The sequence below is a fragment of the Stylophora pistillata genome, chromosome 14 (assembly GCF_964205215.1).
Source record: "Stylophora pistillata chromosome 14, jaStyPist1.2, whole genome shotgun sequence".
NCBI lineage: Eukaryota > Metazoa > Cnidaria > Anthozoa > Scleractinia > Pocilloporidae > Stylophora > Stylophora pistillata.
In genome coordinates this window covers 961,299-981,561 of record NC_142532.1, presented here as the reverse complement: position 1 = coordinate 981,561, position 20,263 = coordinate 961,299, and the positions used below count along the sequence as shown (strand labels likewise).

The window sequence follows — 20,263 nt, the reverse complement described above, 5'->3', positions numbered from 1 at the left end:
TACTTTATGGCCAGCGTGTAACTTTAGAAAAGCAGCTGAGCGGCGCCATTTTGTCTCCTAAACAAATTGAGAAGGTGAAGAGAAAGGGAAGGCTTCTAATTGCAACCTAACGTCTGTGGAGACGCAGTAAGCGCCCATAGATATAAACAATGGCGGAGGAGATCGAAAGGCTGAACGCCAAGATTAAAGAGCTTGAGATCGCGCTGGAAAATGAGCGTAAAAGGAAGGGACCCGTAAGAGAAAAAATTCAAGAGATGAGCTCTGAAGTCGTGGACAGCAATCCATACAGGTCAGTTAGTTAACGTTTTGCTAAATGTTTTGTCGATCGTGTGAGAATGAGTTTTCGAAGCCAAATGAAGCATTTTAAGGAGCAACCCACTGTTTTTATTAGCTTTTAATACTGCGGTATTGTTCGTTTTTAAATTTAATGTTATTTAAAATCATAGAATCCCCGGCGATCTTGATTCCACGAAAAGATCAGAGATTGAAACATCACGAAAAACGGTGATCACTAAGAGTTGCTTCCTTCTTCTTGTAAAAGACAGAGCGTGTTAAACAATTCAGTTGTCTGCCGAATTTTTTCCCAGTGGTAGCTTGAAAACAAATAATATTTAACATCCAGTTGAAGGTTATTAGCGTTGTTCAACAATGTTACAAAAAATTCAAACATTTTATGTACACACAGATATGAAACTTCGATTACATATTTCCACGATTCTACGATCGGGTTTGATTCAACGAGAACACCAGGAAATCTTGAATCTGGTGGATTTTCTATTTTTGTTATGCTTTATTGTCTTTCTGTGGCGGGATTCTCTAGACCTACACCGGTTTTGATGAAATATAAATACAAATGCTACGGGAATCGGTTATAGTGAAAATTGTAGCATGTTTGGGTAAACTGTGAGGCAACTGTTGTTATTTCTAATTTTCCTCTTCGTTCATTGTCTTTAATTATCATTGCTGCCACTGTCTACTCGTAGTAATTGACATTGGAAAAAATGCGCTCAGAGGATTGGGAAAAATCAGGAAATTGTACCGCAACAAAATTGAAATTTTGGAGGAAAGTGAAGAAAAAATGAACTTCTGGAATTATTTTGAATCGTTTTTAAGGTGTTTTTCAGAAGTTAGTTAATAGATTAAAATTTAATTAGCCACTGAACTTTAAGATGTAAATATATCATTGACACCCAATTATATTCCTAGAACTCCTTTTCAAAATTTTCCCAGCTGGGATGTAAAATAAATTTCTCAACCATTTATGAATTAAAAATACATGGTTTCTTCAAAGTTAAATGGGAAACCAAATAGTGATGTAAATAATTATGTTAGTGTGTGTGTGTGTGTGTTATTTTTTTTAACAGTCGTTTGATGGCCTTGAAAAGAATGGGAATAGTGGATAATTATGAGGTAAGTTTCTGTAAGAAACAGCCAATCATTGTCTTAGTTAGTAAGGCAACTCTTGATTTAACCCTTAAAATCCCAAGATGATCTGATTGTGAATTCTCCCCTTTAGGTACTACACATCTCATATTAATTCAGTTACAAGAATTTCATGTTAGATCAAGATAAATTCTGTATGTGATAAATTTGAGTATTCCCATTACCTGCTTGCTGGATGATGTATAGATATCATTGGGAGAAGTTACATGTTAATTATGCGCTTGGGGGAATTAAAGTATATACCTATTTATCTTATTTACTAACGATTTACCATCTTCTGTGAATTCTGGTGAAATATTTATGTACGCAGATGATACAACTGTTTATTGTGTGGGTGACAACGGGGATCATGCAGCTTATCAACTAAATAGGGCATTATCTAAATTATATGATTGGTGTCTTGCCAATAGGCTTACACCTCATCCGAAAAAGAGTGAAGCTGTGCTGATATCTAAGACACATATCATAGGCCCTATTTTACCTGTTACTATGGGAGTCTTTTATGTTAATTGGGTTAAGAGATCATGTTTATTAGGAGTAACTGTCGATGAAAGTTTAACATGGTCACCACATTTGATGAATGTTAAAAAGAGTTTTGCAAATAAGCTTAACTTATTAAGAAAATCAAGATTCTTACCCAAAAGTGTATTGGAGCAATTTTATTTCAGTGTTATTCTGCCTGGTGTCACTTATAGTATTATAACGTGGGCAAGCTGTTGTAATCTTGAGTTATTTGGGGCAATTGAAAAACTTCACAGCCGAGCAGCAAAGTAAAAATATATAATTTAAAGAAAGACACCTCCCATGATTACTCTCTGAAGATAGCTAAATGGCACTCCTTAGATTATATTTATAAGATCAAACTGTTTAAGGTAGTACATGGTACATACAATGATTTGCTACCAGAGCAACTGTCCGAAAATATTATTGTTAAGAGGTCGAGTGGTGTGAAGTATTCATTAAGGGGGTCAGATAATATTGTTATACCAAGATTTCAATCTCGCTATTTAGAATGTTTAGTAACTTATAGAGGGGCTGTTCTTTTTTTAATAAAATTACGTCTAGGAATGCAGACATTAATCATGCTACACGAAAGAGCATAGATTCAAGATTATGTAAGATCGTTGAATTTAAAGATTTTCATTTTAAGATAACATCTACCTCAACAGTTAATTTTTGCGATCAAGACTATATTTATTTAATGATATCTTATGCAGATTATATCACATATATTGTACAAGTTTTTATAATTATTAATTAGTAATCTTACTTCTATTTTGTATGGAAGTTAGTAATAGATATTAGTTTTAGGACTACTTTAAATGCACGACCCCATAAGCACAAAGCTTTAAACACTTATCGTGTTGAAATAAAGTTGATGTTATGTTATGTTATGTTAGGGAAGTAATACTTTTAGTTGCATCTTTTTGTTAACACCAGCTGACTTAGCCTTTTTATTATCCAACTACACCTAGATGAGTACAAATAACGCCATAGATGAGTACAAATATCACGCGGTATTTGTACTCGTCTATTGTAGTACCAGTTAAACTGGTTTTCTCGCATCGTGCAAGCGAAGAATTGGATTGTAGTTACGAAAAAAAAAAACAAATGGCAGACAATTTGAATCATATTTCCGATGACAAAGAGTCAGAATGGCTGGCAAATATAGATCCAAGTTCATTGAATGAATCTAATGAAGAAAAACAGCGTGACTACCAGAAAATTTCTTCATTTAATGAAGAAAATAGAAACAGTAGCGCAACAACGCACCAATTCCATACCACTTCGCATACTTCTGTCACGCACTCCCCGTAAATAAACATCCGCAAAATTCGCCCGCACTGAAATAACAGTTTGGCATGTTGGGTAATAAATAACTTATTAGACGTTTTGTTGTGTAGTATCGCTGAGTATTTTTACTCATTATTTGTATTTTGACTCGCCCTATGGGCTCGTCAAAATACGGCACAACTCGTAAAAATACTCAGTGATACTACACAACAAAATGTCTAATAAGATATATTTATTTTTGTCTACTCTAGAAAATCCGTGACTACACTGTTGTAATTGTCGGTGTTGGTGGAGTTGGAAGTGTGACAGCTGAAATGCTGACAAGATGTGGGGTAGGAAAGGTATGAATTGAAACAATCTGCTGTATACTTTATATTTTTGTTGACGAACCTTTAGTCTTGCGATTAACACCTTCACACCTGTGAACATGAGTACTACGATCTGAGAGATCTTATATCATACAACCCAGCCAGATAATTGTGTCCATGGGTGAAGAATTTCTGTACAGCGAATTTAAATTTATTTTGTTATGGTACAAGCTGTACACCCAGAGAATTAATCAATTTGAATAACTGTGTTTCTTCTTTGTAGCTTTTACTTTTTGATTATGACAAAGTGGAACTTGCAAACATGAACAGGTAAAGAGTTATGACTGAGTTGGTTTGTAGATTCTTCTCTTGAAATGCTCATCAATCTATCTCTGTCTCTTCATCAGACAATCCATCTGTACATGTATGTATGTATGTCTTTCTTTTCCTCATTTGTCTATCCGATATCCTGTTTGTCTCCTTATTTTGATCAGACAATCTATCTGTACATGTATGTATGTCTTTCTTTTCCTCATTTGTCTATCCAATATCCTGTTTGTCTCCCTTTTTTCATCAGACAATCCATTTGTACATGTATGTATGCATGTCTTTCTTTTCCTCATTTGTCTATCCAATATCCTGTTTGTCTCCCTATTTTGATCAGACAATCCATCTGTACATGTATGTATGTATGTCTTTCTTTTCCTCATTTGTCTATCCAATATCCTGTTTGTCTCCCTATTTTGATCAGACAATCCATCTGTACATGTATGTATGTATGTCTTTCTTTTCCTCATTTGTCTATCCAATATCCTGTTTGTCTCCCTATTTTCATCTGTCTAGCCATCTGCACTTTGCACAGTCATCATTTTTGTCATCATTATCAACAATTAACAACAACAATTTAATTTGACGCACAGATGAAAATCAAGCAAAGAATTGATCCTTGAGGGTTTTCTGCAATTTATTAAGCACTTGCCAGAAAAGAAGCCTGATTAACCTTATAAACCCTAAGGGTGACCAGCAGCGAATTTCTTCATATATTAAATACATCTTAATCTTTCATTGAGGTCATGAAAGTAAATGATATGAATGCCAACCTAAGAAGTTTTGATTGTTAAATGGATTCTCCTTGTCAGTGCCATGAAGTCCCCCCCCCCCCCAGCCTCCCAAACACTTGAAGGGTGATACTAAGAACTGAATTATGAAGCTGTAGATTGGGAGAAAGGCAAATCTTATAGAGGTAATTTGGTCATATCAATTAAGTTGAAATTGTAAATTGGCCACCATAAAGAGTTAAAAGCTTTTTACTCTTTATGGTGGCCAATTTACAATTTCAACTTAGTTGATATAACCAAATTACCTGGTTACCCCCATCGATGCAGCACCACAGTTTCTTTAGAAACTTTCACTCTTTATTCAAATCTTATAGAGGATTCACCTTTCCTGTAGGAATCTGAACACAGTTTTGTCTTACTAATGAAATATTAAATTCTTCTTTTCTACAATTACTTACATTCCAGCTGTCCACTTCTCATGATCATTTCTTTGCCTGACTTTCTACCTTGTTATCTTTTTTTCCATGCAAGTTCTTTTACTTTATTTCGTAGTTAATTTCATACTTCCTTCTCTATCCTGACTTTTTTAGGCTGTTTTGCCTTCAAATTCCATCTATTGATGCATGTTTCCATTTACTGTTTATTTCAGGTTATTTTTCCGTCCTGATCAGTCTGGTATGAGTAAAGTTGAAGCAGCGGTAAACACATTGAGGTAATTAAACAGCAATGTAACTACCATGATTGTTATGGTGAACGTTACAAACACTCACATCAGGAATTTGTGTCATAGATTAATTTAATTTTTGCTCTTCTGTGTGCTCTTTAAATATTGTTCACAACATTATATTAACAGGGATTTTTTTTGTAGAGACATTAATCCCGATGTGGAATTTGAAGCATACAACTACAACATCACGTTACTGGAAAATTTTAAGCACTTTCTTTGTAGAATAAGGTGAGAGTCATGGATGCTTGTTCAAGGGTGTGGCTTATTTAATTTTAAAGTACAGTGGTAAGTTTAATTTGTAACAGAGCAATAGAAATAAGAACACGAAAAAGCAATAAAAGCAGAACTGATTTTAAATATTCCTTTTTTTGATGACCCAAGTTGACTGTGTAGAACATTGATAAACTGAATCATTTAGCTAATTTATTTATTTATTTATCTTCTTGTAGTCATGGTGGAAAAGATGGACAAGCTGTAAATCTCGTGCTAAGTTGTGTGGATAATTTTGAAGCTAGAATGGCAATAAATACAGTAAGATTAATAAATGTAATTTGTACACGTTAAATTTACAGTCTGGGTCGACATTCAGTCAGGGAGGTGGGGTAGTGTCTGCACTATATCTTTCATTTCATGCATAGTTTGTTAAGAAATTATTCTTTTTACTGTATCAACAGTTTTAAGGTATGCTGGAGCATTTATTTAATTCCAGCTATTTTCAGATGTGTCTACTTGCAGTTTGCAAGAGCAGATCTGAAGTGTTTTTGAAAGGAAATGACACAACATGTCAAGAAACTTGAGGAATAAACCAGAATATGTTTGGCCTTGGTAATTTAAATCACAGATGACAAATCTGTTAGTCAGAAGAATTTCAGTGTAGAACATAGGCTCCAAGAATATTCTCCCTGAAAATGTATCTTAGCCGGGAGTGTTCTTTATTGATTGTATTATTGGTGGGTATTTTGTACCATTTGCAAAATAATGTTTTCAAAACAGGATTATCTTTCATTTTATCAGGCATGTAATGAGTTAAACCAACCTTGGATAGAATCTGGTGTCAGTGAAAATGCTGTGTCTGGTCACATTCAATTTATTATTCCTGGAAAAACAGCTTGTTTTGCAGTGAGTCTATTCCCCATATATACAATAATGTATTTTAGTGGAATTTCAGAGCTGAGCAAAGAGTTTCCAGCAATCTGATTGGTTGAGCCGTTTCTTCTATGACGCTATATAAACTGCTCTACATGGTTTATATAAAATGTTAAAATAAAATGTTAATAAATGTTACTAAAATGTAAGTTATGATTTTAGAAATTTCTCTGTTGTTCAGCTCTGAAATTATACTAAAACAATTATTCACCTCAGGTTCAGTGAATATTGTCAAATAATTATTTGACGATATTCACCTCGCCTTCGGCAAATAATTGTTAAATATTAAAAATTATTTTCATTGACATTTTCCTCTACATAATTTCCAGCAGCCCTCTTCTTGTCACTGGAATACTAGTAAGTAATATGAGCTGCTGCCCCCCCTCCCCCCAAGAGTGGTTTGTTGTTGACCCCTTCAGTGCTGTTTTCTTTTGTAGAAAGGAAAATGGAATGCACAAGAATACATGATCCCTTAAATACGGTTGCAGAAGTTCATGTAATCCCTTATTTTCGGTTCACACAAAAAGATTGACTCCTTTCCCGTTTGCACCCACCCACCTGCCTCCCCCCCACAATAAATGACATGTTCCTAGAGTGAAATATCAAGCTAACCCTGTTTTCATGGTTGTTACTGTAATTTATGGATCCTGGCCCTTTTCCCCTGCAATTCTTGGCCTTCGTACTTTGTGCATGGGTGGTAAATTAATTGAAGGAAAATTAATTAAAATTGAAGGAAAATTAATTAAATTGAAGGAAAATTAATTAAAATTGAAGGGAAATTAATTAAAATTTACACAGTCAAGCAATTACTCTCTCAATTCCCAGCTATAAATATTGTTGAGAAGTGAGACGAAATCCGGGGGTTGAGCCAGCCATCAGAGGGAAGTTGAAATACTCTTACTAGTGATGAGCTTTAGGGACAAGCCTCTGAGCTTGGTTTTTCTTCCCACAGTGTGCCCCTCCCCTTGTTGTTGCCTCTAATATTGACGAAAGAACACTCAAGAGAGAGGGTGTTTGTGCGGCATCTCTTCCAACAACTATGGGAATAGTAGCTGGTTTTCTGGTTCAAAATACACTGAAGTAAGTGTTTTGTACTCTACTTAGCAGTTAGATTATGAGCTTGAAATTTCTTCAGCATGTTTGTCAGACTTGAATCAACTATCATGCATAGAAACCAAGAGTGAATAATTGCTTAGCGTTGCCCGCTTTGATCCCGCGCAAGAAAAAAAGTGCGTAGAGCGGACTTACAAAGTTCATAACTTTTGGACAATGTCGGCGGCGAAGTGGCAAAAAGCGGCAGAAGATAGTCAAAACAAAGAAAACATTAAACGAGCCTCTTAGATACGCTGTGCTACAAACACAGTTGGTCATATTTCAAACACAGTTGGTTTTCTTTCCCGGCTCTCGAAATTAACGAGTCTTTCTCGATTCTTATCAAAGTGAATTCTTTTTGCTATATAATAAATTCTTTTATGACCAAGTGTGAGGTCAAGATGACTAGATATTAGCCTCGTTCTCTCTTTTTTTGCATTTTTTTATGGACCTCGACTTCGTCTCGGTTCATAAAACCGCAAAAAAAGGACTCGGCCAAAATCTAGCCAATAACGCATATTGCTTCAGTATAAGTCTACTAGTAATTTAAGATTTAATAACAAGAAAGGCTCAACTTTATATTTTGTTTTGTTTACAACCAAACAGCGCCAGGCCACTCACTTTGCTCATTTACTCATACAGTTGTCTTTGAAAAATTTGTTTGTGCTTATTTACACCAGATTGCACTCGACATCATGTTATTACCTATACTTATGTGTGACTTTATATCCAATGATATTACTGTCGTGCTCTTACTCCTCCAGATATCTGCTTGAATTTGGTTCTGTCTCCTACTATCTTGGCTATAATGCCATGCAAGACTTCTTTCCAAGCATGACGCTAAAACCAAATCCTGCCTGTGAGGAAGTTGTTTGTCACCAAAGACAAAGAGAGTACCAGGTAATGATTTTTTTTTATGTATGAAAAATCTATCTTAATCAACCTCAACCTTAACGTGCCAGTATTCTTCAACAAACCCCCCGGGGTAACCTCAAGGCAGTACTCTTCAGCAAACCCCCTGCGCAGCCCCCAAGCAGTATTCTTCAACAACCCCCCTCCCCCCCTGTGCTGCTTCCAGGCAGTATTTCTCAACCCCCGGACAGTATTCTTAAACAAACCCCCCCCCCCCTCAGGCAACTCTCACAGGCCTTTGAACTTCATAGGATTGGTTCGTTCAAATTCACGCCCCCCCGGACCCAAATTGTGTTCAAATGCCCCACCCAACTGTCGGATTTGATCGTCCATTTTTTCGGGGAAAGGTAAGATTAGCGACTGTGACTTTCTTGTAGACCTTTCCTTCTTCGCAATCTGCGCGGGAAAGTGAACATTTTCCCTTAAAAAATCTGCATATTATAGGATAAAACACGGTTATTCCGCTCAAAAGACTTTACAAATCCGTTTCGAATTTCCCACCCCACCCAGGCAAGGTTCAATTCTCCCACCCCCGGCTCGGAAAACACTCAAGTACCCGTGAGTTGCCGAGGGAGGGGATGTTGAAGTTTCGAATTTGATCGGTGCATTACTGAATTAGCTTTTGTTATGACGGGCAAGATTTTATGATAGTTGTTTTCTGGAATCATTCAGTTTTACTGTTAGAGTTATTGTTATTGCCTTGTGGGGTTTGTCTCCATCAACTGTTACTATACCTCTACTATTCCTTTTGGGTGGAGGGTGGGGGGTGGGGGTGGGGTCAGTAATTGAAAGTGTTACAATAAGCTTACCCTGTGCCAACTATAAAGCGCAAAACTGATGTATACCAACTACCGCACCCGTGTTACTACACGCACTATAAGCAAGTGTAATTCCCAAGCAAGGCACGTGCTTGACATGTGCGGGGGTACTGCAGAACATATAATCCTCTGTCTTGAATTTTTTTAGGAATCAGACGAAGCTAAAAAAGAAGAGGAAGAAAAAGAAACAGCAATGAAAGCAGAAAGAGAAGAAGTAATACACGAAGATAATGAGTGGGGTAACTGTTTGATTTGCGTATTTTTTATTCAGTATAGGCTATTAGTATTATTTCAAAGCAGAGCAAAGAGTTTCCAGCAATCTGATTGGTCGAGCGGTTCCTTATATGACGCTATATAAACCGCTCCACGCGGTTTATATAAAATGTTAAAATAAAAAGTTAATAAATGTTACTAAAATGTTATGATTTTAGAAATTTCTCTGTTTTTCAGCTCTGAAATTATACTAAAACAATTATTCGCCTCAGGTTCGGTGAATATTGTCGAATAATCCCCTCGACTTCGTCTCGGGGATTATTCGACGATATTCACCTCGCCTTCGGCGAATAATTGTTAATGATCATTTGACCTTCTCCCATAAGAGATGTGGATGTCGTCATTCAAGTTGAAAATGACTTTGTTGAACCCCCACATTGTCGAAAAATCCTCCTAACTTGCCGCCAAACACTACTTAGTTGTCGCCAAACTTTCCTTAGTTCTCACAAAACCCTCGTTACCTGTCGCTAAACACTAGTTAGTTGTGGCCAAACTTTCCTTAGTTGTCACCAAACTCTCCTTAAATGTTTCCAAACTCTCCATGGTTGTCGCCAAACTCTCCTTACTTGTCGCCAAACCCTCCTCAGTTGTTGCCAAACTCTCCTTAGATGTCGCCATACCCTCCTGTGTTCTCACCAAGCCCGCCAAACATTACTTAGTTATCGTAAAACCCTCCACAGTTAGCGCCAAACCCTCCTTTGTTTTCGCCAAGCTCTCATCGGTTGTCGCCAAACCCTCCTTAGTTAAAACCAAAGGATTTCAAACGCTTTTTTGTGGTTAAGCTGACCTGAATTGGCTGAACTGGTTAGAGTGGTCGGTAACTTGTTGGTTAACTTGCATGTGTTGTTGGTGATTTTTTCCAAGTATGTCAAGGTCGTCATCACCATAATTATTGTTATGATGCACACTGATATGGTTACTATTACCATTTCCACTTCCATTATCATCGCCTTTTAGTCAGGGTTATTGCTAAGGGAATTACGACTATTACCTGGTTTTTTTTTTTTTTTTTTTCGACTACTATTTTCTAAAATAATTGCTTTACTTTCCTTCTGTCAGGTATTAGTTTGGTTGATGAAGCCAAAGATGACGAGGAAGAAGATGAAGCATCTCAAAGGCTTGTAGCAGGAATACAGTATGCATACTCTAAACCAAAAGTTCAAAGAAAGGTACATGCAAGCATGGATTACTGTACCCTCCTGTGTTCTCGCCAAGCCCGCCAAACATTACTTAGTTAGCGCCAAACCCTCCTTTGTTTTCGCCAAGCTCTCATCGGTTGTCGCCAAACCCTCCTTAGTTAAAGCCAAAGGATTTCAAACGCTTTTTTGTGGTTAAGCTGACCTGAATTGGCTGAACTGGTTAGAGTGGTCGGTAACTTGTTGGTTAACTTGCATGTGTTGTTGGTGATTTTTTCCGAGTATGTCAAGGTTATAATGCGAGAGGAGAGGGTTATGCTTTCTAGAGTTCATTTATTTTCAAAAGGTTTTTTTATATTACCAAGTTGAATTTTTAAGGTTCACCTGGTTGTGATACAAATTCAAAGTTCCTCTTAACCATATATGCCTCACCCCTCCGATCCTTAGGAACAATATTGAGAGTTGTTGTAACCAGGGGAAAAGCCTAGCATTTTTTAAGGGGTACTCAGTACTTTTAGGTGGTACCTGGTGTGAAAGAGATTTAAAGTGCATATGACAAGTTTTTTTTTTCGACAGATTCTAGTTGCTTACATCGTCTTTAATATACTTGAGGAATTTGGGAGCAATCCGGTAAATATAAGTACTGAATTTTTTCATTTGAATCGCTGTCACCGCTTGAATTTTTTTTACCGCCGCTTCGCTCGGCCAGACCACCAAATAACTAACCTCGTGACGTCACATTGTGTGTAACACTACAGCAATGGCGGACTCTAGTCGAAAGCGTAAAGGAGGGAAAAGATGTGTCGCTGGAGCACCAAATAAGACGAGTTGTAGCAATAATTCATACACACCTGGTATAACGATGCATCAGTTCCCTTCTAATCCAGAAATAAGATCGAAATGGGTGAAATTTGTCCAAGAACATAGACCAGAAGACTTCAAGGAACCCGTGAATAAACATGCTTGCTTGTGCTCTGCACACTTCGAAGATTCATGTTTTACCCGAGATCTTACTATCGTTGAAAGCATGAGCGAACAAAACATGCGCCGAGTGTTAATCAAGGGTTCAGTGCCAACGAGAGATAAGGGTTCATTTTTGTTTAGTTTGTAGTAATTGGATAATTCGCATGTTTCAGAGGGAAGATGTACTTAATATGGAGGAAGTATATTTGTCTGTAGCATTGGAACAAAGGAGACATTATTACATAAAATAATTTAAGGATAGAGGATTAGATAAAATTTCACTTTAGTGTCCTGGTTGTTCATCTTCAACAGGCTTGTAACCTCTTTTGTGGCTTGAAGGATACTTGTTCCTAACAGCACTATATACGCAGGCACATAATGGTCTTCGGTTATCCCAACTCATGAAGCCACAAAGCCATCTAATCAACCATCGATACGCAACTGATCTAAGAAATCTACACAGAGAGAAGAAAATGAAACTATTAATTTTCTGAGAAACAAAAGAGTCACAACAAATTGAAATAGACCTTGAGACGGTTTTGGAAGCCATCTTGACGGGTAGGCAAAGCGGTCAGAAATTAGTGTTTGTATGGGAATCCCATGGCAAAAAACTTTTTACAAAATCAAATTTTACGCAATTTATGAATCGCAACGTTAAAGTACTGAGTAGAAGATTGTATTCACCTAGTTTGAAGAATGCAGGTTGGATACAAGATTCTCAGTTAATTTTCCATACATTTGTCTGTAACTTTTCGCAGGGTAGAAGGGGCGGCGCGCAAAAGATTTACAGACAAATGTGTGGAAATTAGAAAAATTAACTGAGCGTCTTGTATCAAACCTACAATCTTCAAACTTGGTGAAGAAAATCTTCTACTCGGTGTTTTAACGTTGCGATTCATGAATTGCGTAAAATTTGATTCTGGTAAAAGTTATTTGCCATGGGATTCCCATACAAAACCTGTAATTTCTGACCGCTTTGCCTACCCGTCAAGATGGGTTCTAAAACTGTCAAGGGCTATTATCATTCAACTATATTTTCTGCTGAACTGATTAAGAAAGCAACTTTTGTTTTAATAACACGTTTTAAGATTATTATCCTGTGATATATGCGATAGATTTGGAGCATACGTTATTTACTGTACTCACTCGTTTTGCGTAGAACCGGTTTGTCGGCGATAGCGTAATAATGGCCCCACTTGCATCAGTACTGTCGGGTTGATCAAGGCTGAGAAATCTTCGTGTTGTGTTATACACTTTATATTCTCTATAGAACCATCAAACACTAATTTACCGATGGCATTTATTACTTCATGACAGCAACGAAACTCCATTGCGTCCTCCAAAGCTTCGCCATGACAGTGTTGACATTTGCACCTATAAACATCGAGAATCGCTTAGAGATCATTGTAATATACTCCATAAAAACTATGACATAAGGTTCTTACCATTCGTTAACATTAATCTGGCCTTCAAATCGAGCCTCTAAAGTAGATGGTCGAAGGCCATCGACGTCTGTTTCTTCGTCTCCGTCTTCTAGATCTTCATCGCTATCGCTGGCTAGCGGTTCGTCTTGATATGGCTCCTCTACCATATTTTCTTCTTCGGAATTGCCTAATTCTGCACGAGATGATGAGCTTGAAGATTCTGAGTGGTCGGATTCATTACAGGATTCGTCTGAATCACTAAAACTCTGGAGGTTTTCTCTGGACATGTTCGATTCGTTTTAGTATTCTTAGGATAGGTACACCATATGACATCACGCATAAATTAACTTACAAATATTCATTACCAGGCTCCGGTAAGATAATGGCCGAAACTAGCGCAGTTTTGAAGCGAAAAAAGTATATTAAATTTCTTTACAGAACAAATCTAAATATTTCAGGCGTGAACCAAAGACTATAAACTAAGAAAATTCATCGAAAAAAAAAACTTGTCATGTTGCAGTGTCCATCACCTCCCAGGATTCTTGAAAGAGACACTACAGGGAAATAAGGAGTATATGAACGACAAGAGAGAGGGAGGGAGGGGAGGGTAGGGTTTATTCCTAACGTAGCATCTGTCTTAGATCATCACCTTCTAATGTTCAGGATTGATTTAAATATTGGTTCCGATTTGTTAGCAGATTTCACAGGAGATCAGCAGTGAAGGTCAAATATCAGCTGACGATGAATTAAGTGTTGAAGACCTGATGAAGAAACTCAAGAGCATATAGGGCTAGAATCAAACAAAAGCTTTTTAAAGATTAACTTAGATTATGTCCGCATAATATATTAATAATATCTTATGTAGTTAATGTATGTTTGGTTCTTACAGAATGAACGATAGCAAAACTAAGTTCAATTTGAATTTGTTCATTTTTCTTTAGATGCCTTTTCCAATTTCAGTATGAAAGTGTAAGGAAAAAAATCTGTTGAATTTTTGAATTTTCACCCATCTTCCGTTTTCAGTGTGGTGCTGAACTCCCCATTGTGTATACTCATTACAGCAATATTCAGCTATGTCCTTACTGTGACATACTTTTCTGACATGTATTGCGTGATACACGTTAAGAGAAAGGTAGTGCAATATGCATCGTAAGACGCAATTTGAGACGTGTAGCTTTTTCTGCTGCCTGGGTATACTAAGATTACTAGAACAAATGCTGCATCTCATTCTTAAGAATTAAATTTAGTTTTTATGCCATGCATTGCGTCACTTGAACTGGTTTGGGAAATGTTCTGTCACGTTCCTCCTGTGTGACGTAGGTTTGTCCAAGAACTATCAATCAATGACCTCGATACTTAGAGTCAAAATTTATTCTAAAAGTTTAATGCTGGAGGACGTGGGCTAACCCATCAAGGAAAGTGGATAGAAATGAAGAAAGCAAGGAAGGCTTTAAAAGCCATTCTTTAATATTCAGCGTTATTATTTGTAACAAATAAACTATTTAATGTTCTCCATGATCAGTTTTCCTATATACCCTCTTCTCTATCTAAGATGTAAAGATACTTCTGTGTAATAAAAGAAAAAGTTTTAAAAATCTGCCAATATTTTCTCTTATCAATAAAGATTTAGAAATGCAAAGACTAGCAAAAACTAACGATAAAAATCGACGTTTCGGTGTCATCATGACGCCATTGTCAAGGAGAAATAAAAAATAAAGTTTGGCAAGGTGTAACACTAAATTAGCATAAATATGTTTAACGAGCTAATTAAACAAATACTTTTGCGCGAATTGAATCGCTTTGCACATTCAGAGTGGGTTTTAAGTCTCTGATGAAAAGCATTTCGTTCACCAAACAATCGAACTTGTTACTACACTTTTTCAGAACGCTAAAACGCTTCAGTAGGTCTTTCGGGACTTCGCTGTGCCGTTCGTGGTAGTGTTTATATATTGAAGATGCCTTTCCTTTATGTCCATCCACGCGTGTGTGTAAGTGTCCGCGTGTATAGCCCACATAACCCGCATCACACAGGTCACATTGAAATTGGTAAACGAAGCGTTGTTGGTTGACAATCTGTGGCTTGATTTCTCGTACTATCCTTTGATTTCTCTCTATCCTTTTATAAATTCTGTCGCCCACTCTTGAATTCTATATTCACCAATGTTCAAATTTTCCCAGAACTGTGTATTTTAGTTTTCTATTAGTTTCAAAATTTTATTGTTTAATATCAGAGAGGGTTTTCTCGGCCCACAGAGGAGCTAGTGGCTTTCACACTTGCACACAATACACATCAAATCATGCCGTTTTAACGAGCTAAAAATTGTCGAGGAATTCCCCTTTATCCAGTTGAAAGCTCGTTTTAGCTAGTGGTTTTTGCAGACTAACCAAAAGCTCATTAACGAATTTCTATTGTTTTAATATTCAAAGAGGATTTTCTCGGCCCACAATAGAGCTGTAGCTTTCACAGTTGCACACAATACACAGCTAATCGCGCTCTTTCTAACGAGCAATAAATTGTCCCGAACCTCCTTTATATGCGTCTATAATTCTACGAATCCTCTCTGAATACCAAAACAATAGCATTTTGCTGAGATAGAAAGCCATGAACAAAATTCTACTGTTTTAATGTTCAGAAAAGAGTTTCTCGTCCGCACAAAAGAGCAGAAGCTTTGACACTTGCAGACAATATGCAGCTAATCATGCTCTTTCCAACGGGCTATAAATTGTCCAGGAGTTCCCTTTTTTCGAATTGAAAATTCGTTTTAGCAAGTGGTTTTTGCAGACTAACCAAAAGCTGATTAACGAATTTCTATTGTTTTAATATTCAAGGAGGATTTTCTCGGCCCACAATAGAGCTGTAGCTTTGAAACTTTCACACAATACAGAGCTAATCACGCTCTTTCCAACGAGTTATAAATTGTCCCGGACGTCCTTTATATGCGTCTATAATTTTTCGAATCCTCTCTGAATAGCAAAACAATAGCATTTTCCTGGGATATAAGGCCATGAACAAAATTGTACTATTTTAATATTCAGAGAGGAGTTTCTCGGCCCACAAAAGAGCTGTAGCTTTGACACTTGCACACAATACACAGCTAATCACGCTCTTTCCAATGAGCTATAAATCGTCCGGGAGTTCTCTTTTCTCGAGTTGAAAGTTCGTTTTAGCTGGTGGTTTTTGCAGACTAACCAAACGCTCATTAACGAATTCCTATTGTTTTAATATTCAGAGAGGATTTTCTCGGCCCACAATAGAGCTGTAGCTTTGAAACTTTCACAAAATACAGAGCTAATCTCGCTCTTTCTACCGAGTAATAAGTTGTCTCGGACGTCTTTTATGTGCGTCTATAATTCCACGAATCCTCTCTGAATAGCAAAACAATAGCATTTCCCTGGGATATAAGGCCATGAACAAAATTGTACTATTTTAATATTCAGAGAGGAGTTTCTCGGCCCACAAAAAGGCTGTAGCTTTGATACTTGCACACAATACACAGCTGATCACGCTCTTTCCAACGAGCTATAAATTGTCCAGGAGTCCCCTTTTTTCGAAAGCTCATTAACGAATTTCTATTGTTTTAATATTCAGAGAGGATTTTCTCAGCCCACAATAGAGCTGTAGCTTTGACAGTTACACACAATACAGAGCTAAACACGCTCTTTCCAACAAGCTATTAATTGTCCAGGACTTTCTATATATACGTCTATAATTCTTCGAATCCTCTCTGAATAGAAAAACAAAAGCATTTTGCTGCTGGTTCTACCAGATAAACCAAAGGCTCATTAACGAATTTCTATTTCTTTAATATTCAGAGAAGATTTTATCGGCCCACAATAGAGCTATAGCTTTGACACTTGCACGCTGTTTGGGGCTGAGAGAATTTTCTCCGAATATTAAAACAGTAGAACTTTGCTCGTGCCTTTATATCTCTGCGAAAAAGGGGAATTCCTGGAATGTTTATGGCTCGCTAGAAAATGCGTTATTAGCTGCGTATGGTGTGCAAGTGTCAAAGCTACAGCTCCATTGCGGGCTGAAAAATTCCTTTCTCTGTTAGAATCAGCAGCAGAATGCTATTGTTTTGCCATTCAGAGAGGATTCGTAGACATATAGACGCATATAAAGGAATTCCTGGACAATTTATGGCTCGTTAGAAAAAGTACGATTAGCTACAGCTATATTGTGGGCCGCGAAAATCCTCTCTGAATATTAAAACAACAGAAATTCGTTGATGAGCTTTTGGTTAGTCTGGAAAAACCACTAACTATAACGAACTTTCAACTCGAAAAAGGAGAACTTCTGGACAGTTTAAAACTCGTTGGAAAGAGCGTGATTAGCTGTGTATTGTGTCCAAGTGTCAAAGCTACAGCTCTGTTGTGGGCCGAGAAACTCCTCTCTGAATATTAAAATAGTAGAATTTTTTTCATGGCCTTCTATCTCAGTAAAATGCTATTGTTTTGCTATTCAGAGAGGATTCGTAGAATTATAGACGCATATAAAGGAATTCCTGGACAATTTATAGCTCTTTGGAAAGAGCGTGATTAGCTGTGAATTGTGTGCAAGGGTCAAAGCTACAGCTCTATTGTGGGCCGAGAAAATCCTCTCTGAATATTAAAACAATATAAATTGGTTTATGAGCTTTCGGTTAGTCTGGGAAAACCACTAGCTAAAACAAACTCTCAAGTCTAAAAAAGAGAACTCCTGGAAAATTTATAGCTCGTTGGAAAGAGCATGATTAGCTGTGTATTGTGTGCAAGTGTCAAAGCTACTGCTCTGTTGTGGGCCGAGAAACTCCTCTCTGAATATTAAAACAGTAGAATTTTGTTTATGGCTGTATATCCCAGCAAAATGCTATTGTTTTTCTATTCAGAGAGAGTTTGTAGAATTATAGATGCATATAAAGAAAGTCCAGGACAATTTGTAGCTCGTTGGAAAGAGCGTGATTAACTCTGTATTGTGTGAAAGTGTCAAAGCTACAGCTCTATTGTGGGTCGAGAAAATCCTCTCTGAATATTAAAACAATAGAAATTGGTTTATGAGCTTTCGGTTAGTCTGGGAAAACCACTAGCTAAAACAAACTCTCAAGTCTAAAAAAGAGAACTCCTGGAAAATTTAGAGCTCGTTGGAAAGAGTGTGATTAGCTGTGTATTGTGTGCAAGTGTCAAAGCTACTGCTCTGTTGTGGGCCGAGAGGCTCCTCTCTGAATATTAAAACAGTAGAATTTTGTTTATGGCTGTATATCCCAGCAAAATGCTATTGTTTTTCTTTTCTGAGAGAGTTTGTAGAATTATAGACGCATATAAAGAAAGTCCTGGACAATTTGTAGCTCGTTGGAAAGAGCGTGATTAACTCTGTATTGTGTGAAAGTGTCAAAGCTACAGCTCTATTGTGGATCGAGAAAATCCTCTCTGAATGTTAAAACAACAGAAATTCGTTAATGAGCCTTTGGTTAGTCTGCAAAAACCACTCGCTAAAACGAACTTTCAACTCGAAAAAGGGGAACTCCTGGAAAAATAAGAACTCGTTGGAAAGAGCGTGATTAGCTTTGTATTGACGGTGTGCAAGTGTAAAACCTACAGCTCTTTTGTGGGCCGAGAAATTCCTCTCTGAATATCAAAATAGTAGAATTTTATTCATGGCCCTATATCTCAGTAAAATGCTATTGTTTTGCTATTCAGAGAGGATTCGTAAAATTATAGACGCATATAAAGGAATTCCTGGACAATTTATAGCTCGTTAGAAAGGGCGTGATTAGCTGTGAATTGTGTGCAAGGGTCAAAGCTACAGTTCTATTGTGGGCCGAGAAAATCCTCTCTGAATAGTAAAACAATAGAAATTCGTTTATGAGCTCCCGGTTAGTCTGGGAAAACCACAAGCTAAAACAAACTCTCAAGTATAAAAAAGGGAACCCCTGCACAATTTATAGCACGTTGGAAAGAGTGTGATCAGCTGTGTATTGTGTGCAAGTGTCAAAGCTACTGCTCTGTTGTGGGCCGAGAAACTCCTCTCTGAATATTAAAATAGTAGAATTTTGTTCATGGCCCTATATCTCAGTAAAATGCTATTGTTTTGCTATTCAGAGAGGATTCGTAGAATTATAGACGCATATAAAGGAAGTCCTGGACAATTTATAGCTCGTTACAAAGAGCGTTATTAGCTGTGAATTGTGTGCAAGGGACAAAGCTACAGCTCTATTGAGGGCCTAGAAAATCCTCTTTGAATGTTAAAACAATATAAATTGGTTTATGAGCTTTCGGTTAGTCTGGGAAAACCACTAGCTAAAACGAACTTTCAAGTCTAAAAAAAAAAAAACACCTGAAAAATTTATAGTTCGTTGGAAAGACCGTGATTAGCTGTCTATTGTGTGCAAGTGTCAAAGCTATAGCTCTGTTGTGGGCCTAGAAACTCCTCTCTGAATATTAAAATAGTAGAATTTTGTTCATGGCCGTATATCTCAGTAAAATGCTATTGTTTTGCTATTCAGAGAGGATTCGTAGAATTATAGACGCATATAAAGGAAGTCCTGAACAATTTATAGCTCGTTTAAAAGAACGTGATTAGCTGGGTATTGTGTGAAAGTGTCAAAGCTATAGCTCTATTGTGGGCCGAGAAGATCCTCTCTGAATATTAAAACAACAGAAATTCGTTACTGAGGTTTTGGTGAGTCTGGAAGAACCACTAGCTAAAACGAGCTTTTAACTCGAAAAAGGAGAACTCCTGGACGATTTATAGCTCGTTAAAAAGAGCGCGATTAGCAACGTATTGTGTGCAAGTGTCAAAGCTACAGATCTTTTGTGGGCCGAGAGAATCCTCTCTGAACATTAAAACAGAAGAATTTTGCTCATGCCTTTATATCTCTACGAAAATAGGGAATTCCTGGAATAAAACTTATTGCTCGGTGAAAAGAGCGCGAGTAGCTGTGTATTGTGTGCAAGTGTAAAAGCTATAGCTCTTTGAAGGCCGAGAAAATCCTCTCTGAATATCAGTAAAACAATGGAAGTTCGTCAATGAGCTTTTGGTTAGTTTGGAAGAACCATAAGCTAAAACGAGCTTTCAACTCGAGAAAGGAGAACTCCTGGACAATTTATGTTCGTTAAAAAGAGCGTGATTAGCAGCGTTTTGTGTGCAAGTGTCAAAGCTATAGCTCTTTTGTGGGCCGAGAAAATCCTCT

At 37.2% G+C, this 20,263-nt stretch overlaps 2 protein-coding genes across 3 annotated transcripts; one reads left to right on the top strand and one right to left on the bottom strand.

The window, feature by feature from the left end:
- Positions 1–26: 26 nt before the first annotated feature.
- LOC111338365 (ubiquitin-like modifier-activating enzyme 5) lies at positions 27–14,689 on the top strand. Of its 2 annotated transcripts, none has more exons than XM_088744723.1 (13): positions 27–289; positions 1,365–1,410; positions 3,489–3,578; positions 3,829–3,875; positions 5,253–5,315; positions 5,472–5,558; positions 5,780–5,861; positions 6,345–6,449; positions 7,429–7,556; positions 8,333–8,468; positions 9,447–9,537; positions 10,631–10,740; positions 13,790–14,689. In XM_088744723.1, exons 1-13 carry the CDS (start codon positions 150–152, stop codon positions 13,880–13,882), a joined length of 1,218 nt encoding a protein of 405 aa, XP_088600849.1. In that variant the 5' UTR covers positions 27–149; the 3' UTR covers positions 13,883–14,689. The 2 variants fall into 2 exon arrangements, with proteins under 2 accessions (XP_088600849.1, XP_088600850.1); XM_088744724.1 differs by having other exon boundaries at positions 28–289; positions 13,793–14,689.
- LOC148716063 (uncharacterized) lies at positions 11,852–13,658 on the bottom strand. Its single transcript, XM_088744735.1, has 2 exons — positions 12,817–13,658; positions 11,852–12,125 (listed from the first exon to the last, which is right to left on the bottom strand). Exons 1-2 carry the CDS (start codon positions 12,999–13,001, stop codon positions 11,954–11,956), a joined length of 357 nt encoding a protein of 118 aa, XP_088600861.1. The 5' UTR covers positions 13,002–13,658; the 3' UTR covers positions 11,852–11,953.
- Positions 14,690–20,263: the final 5,574 nt, after the last annotated feature.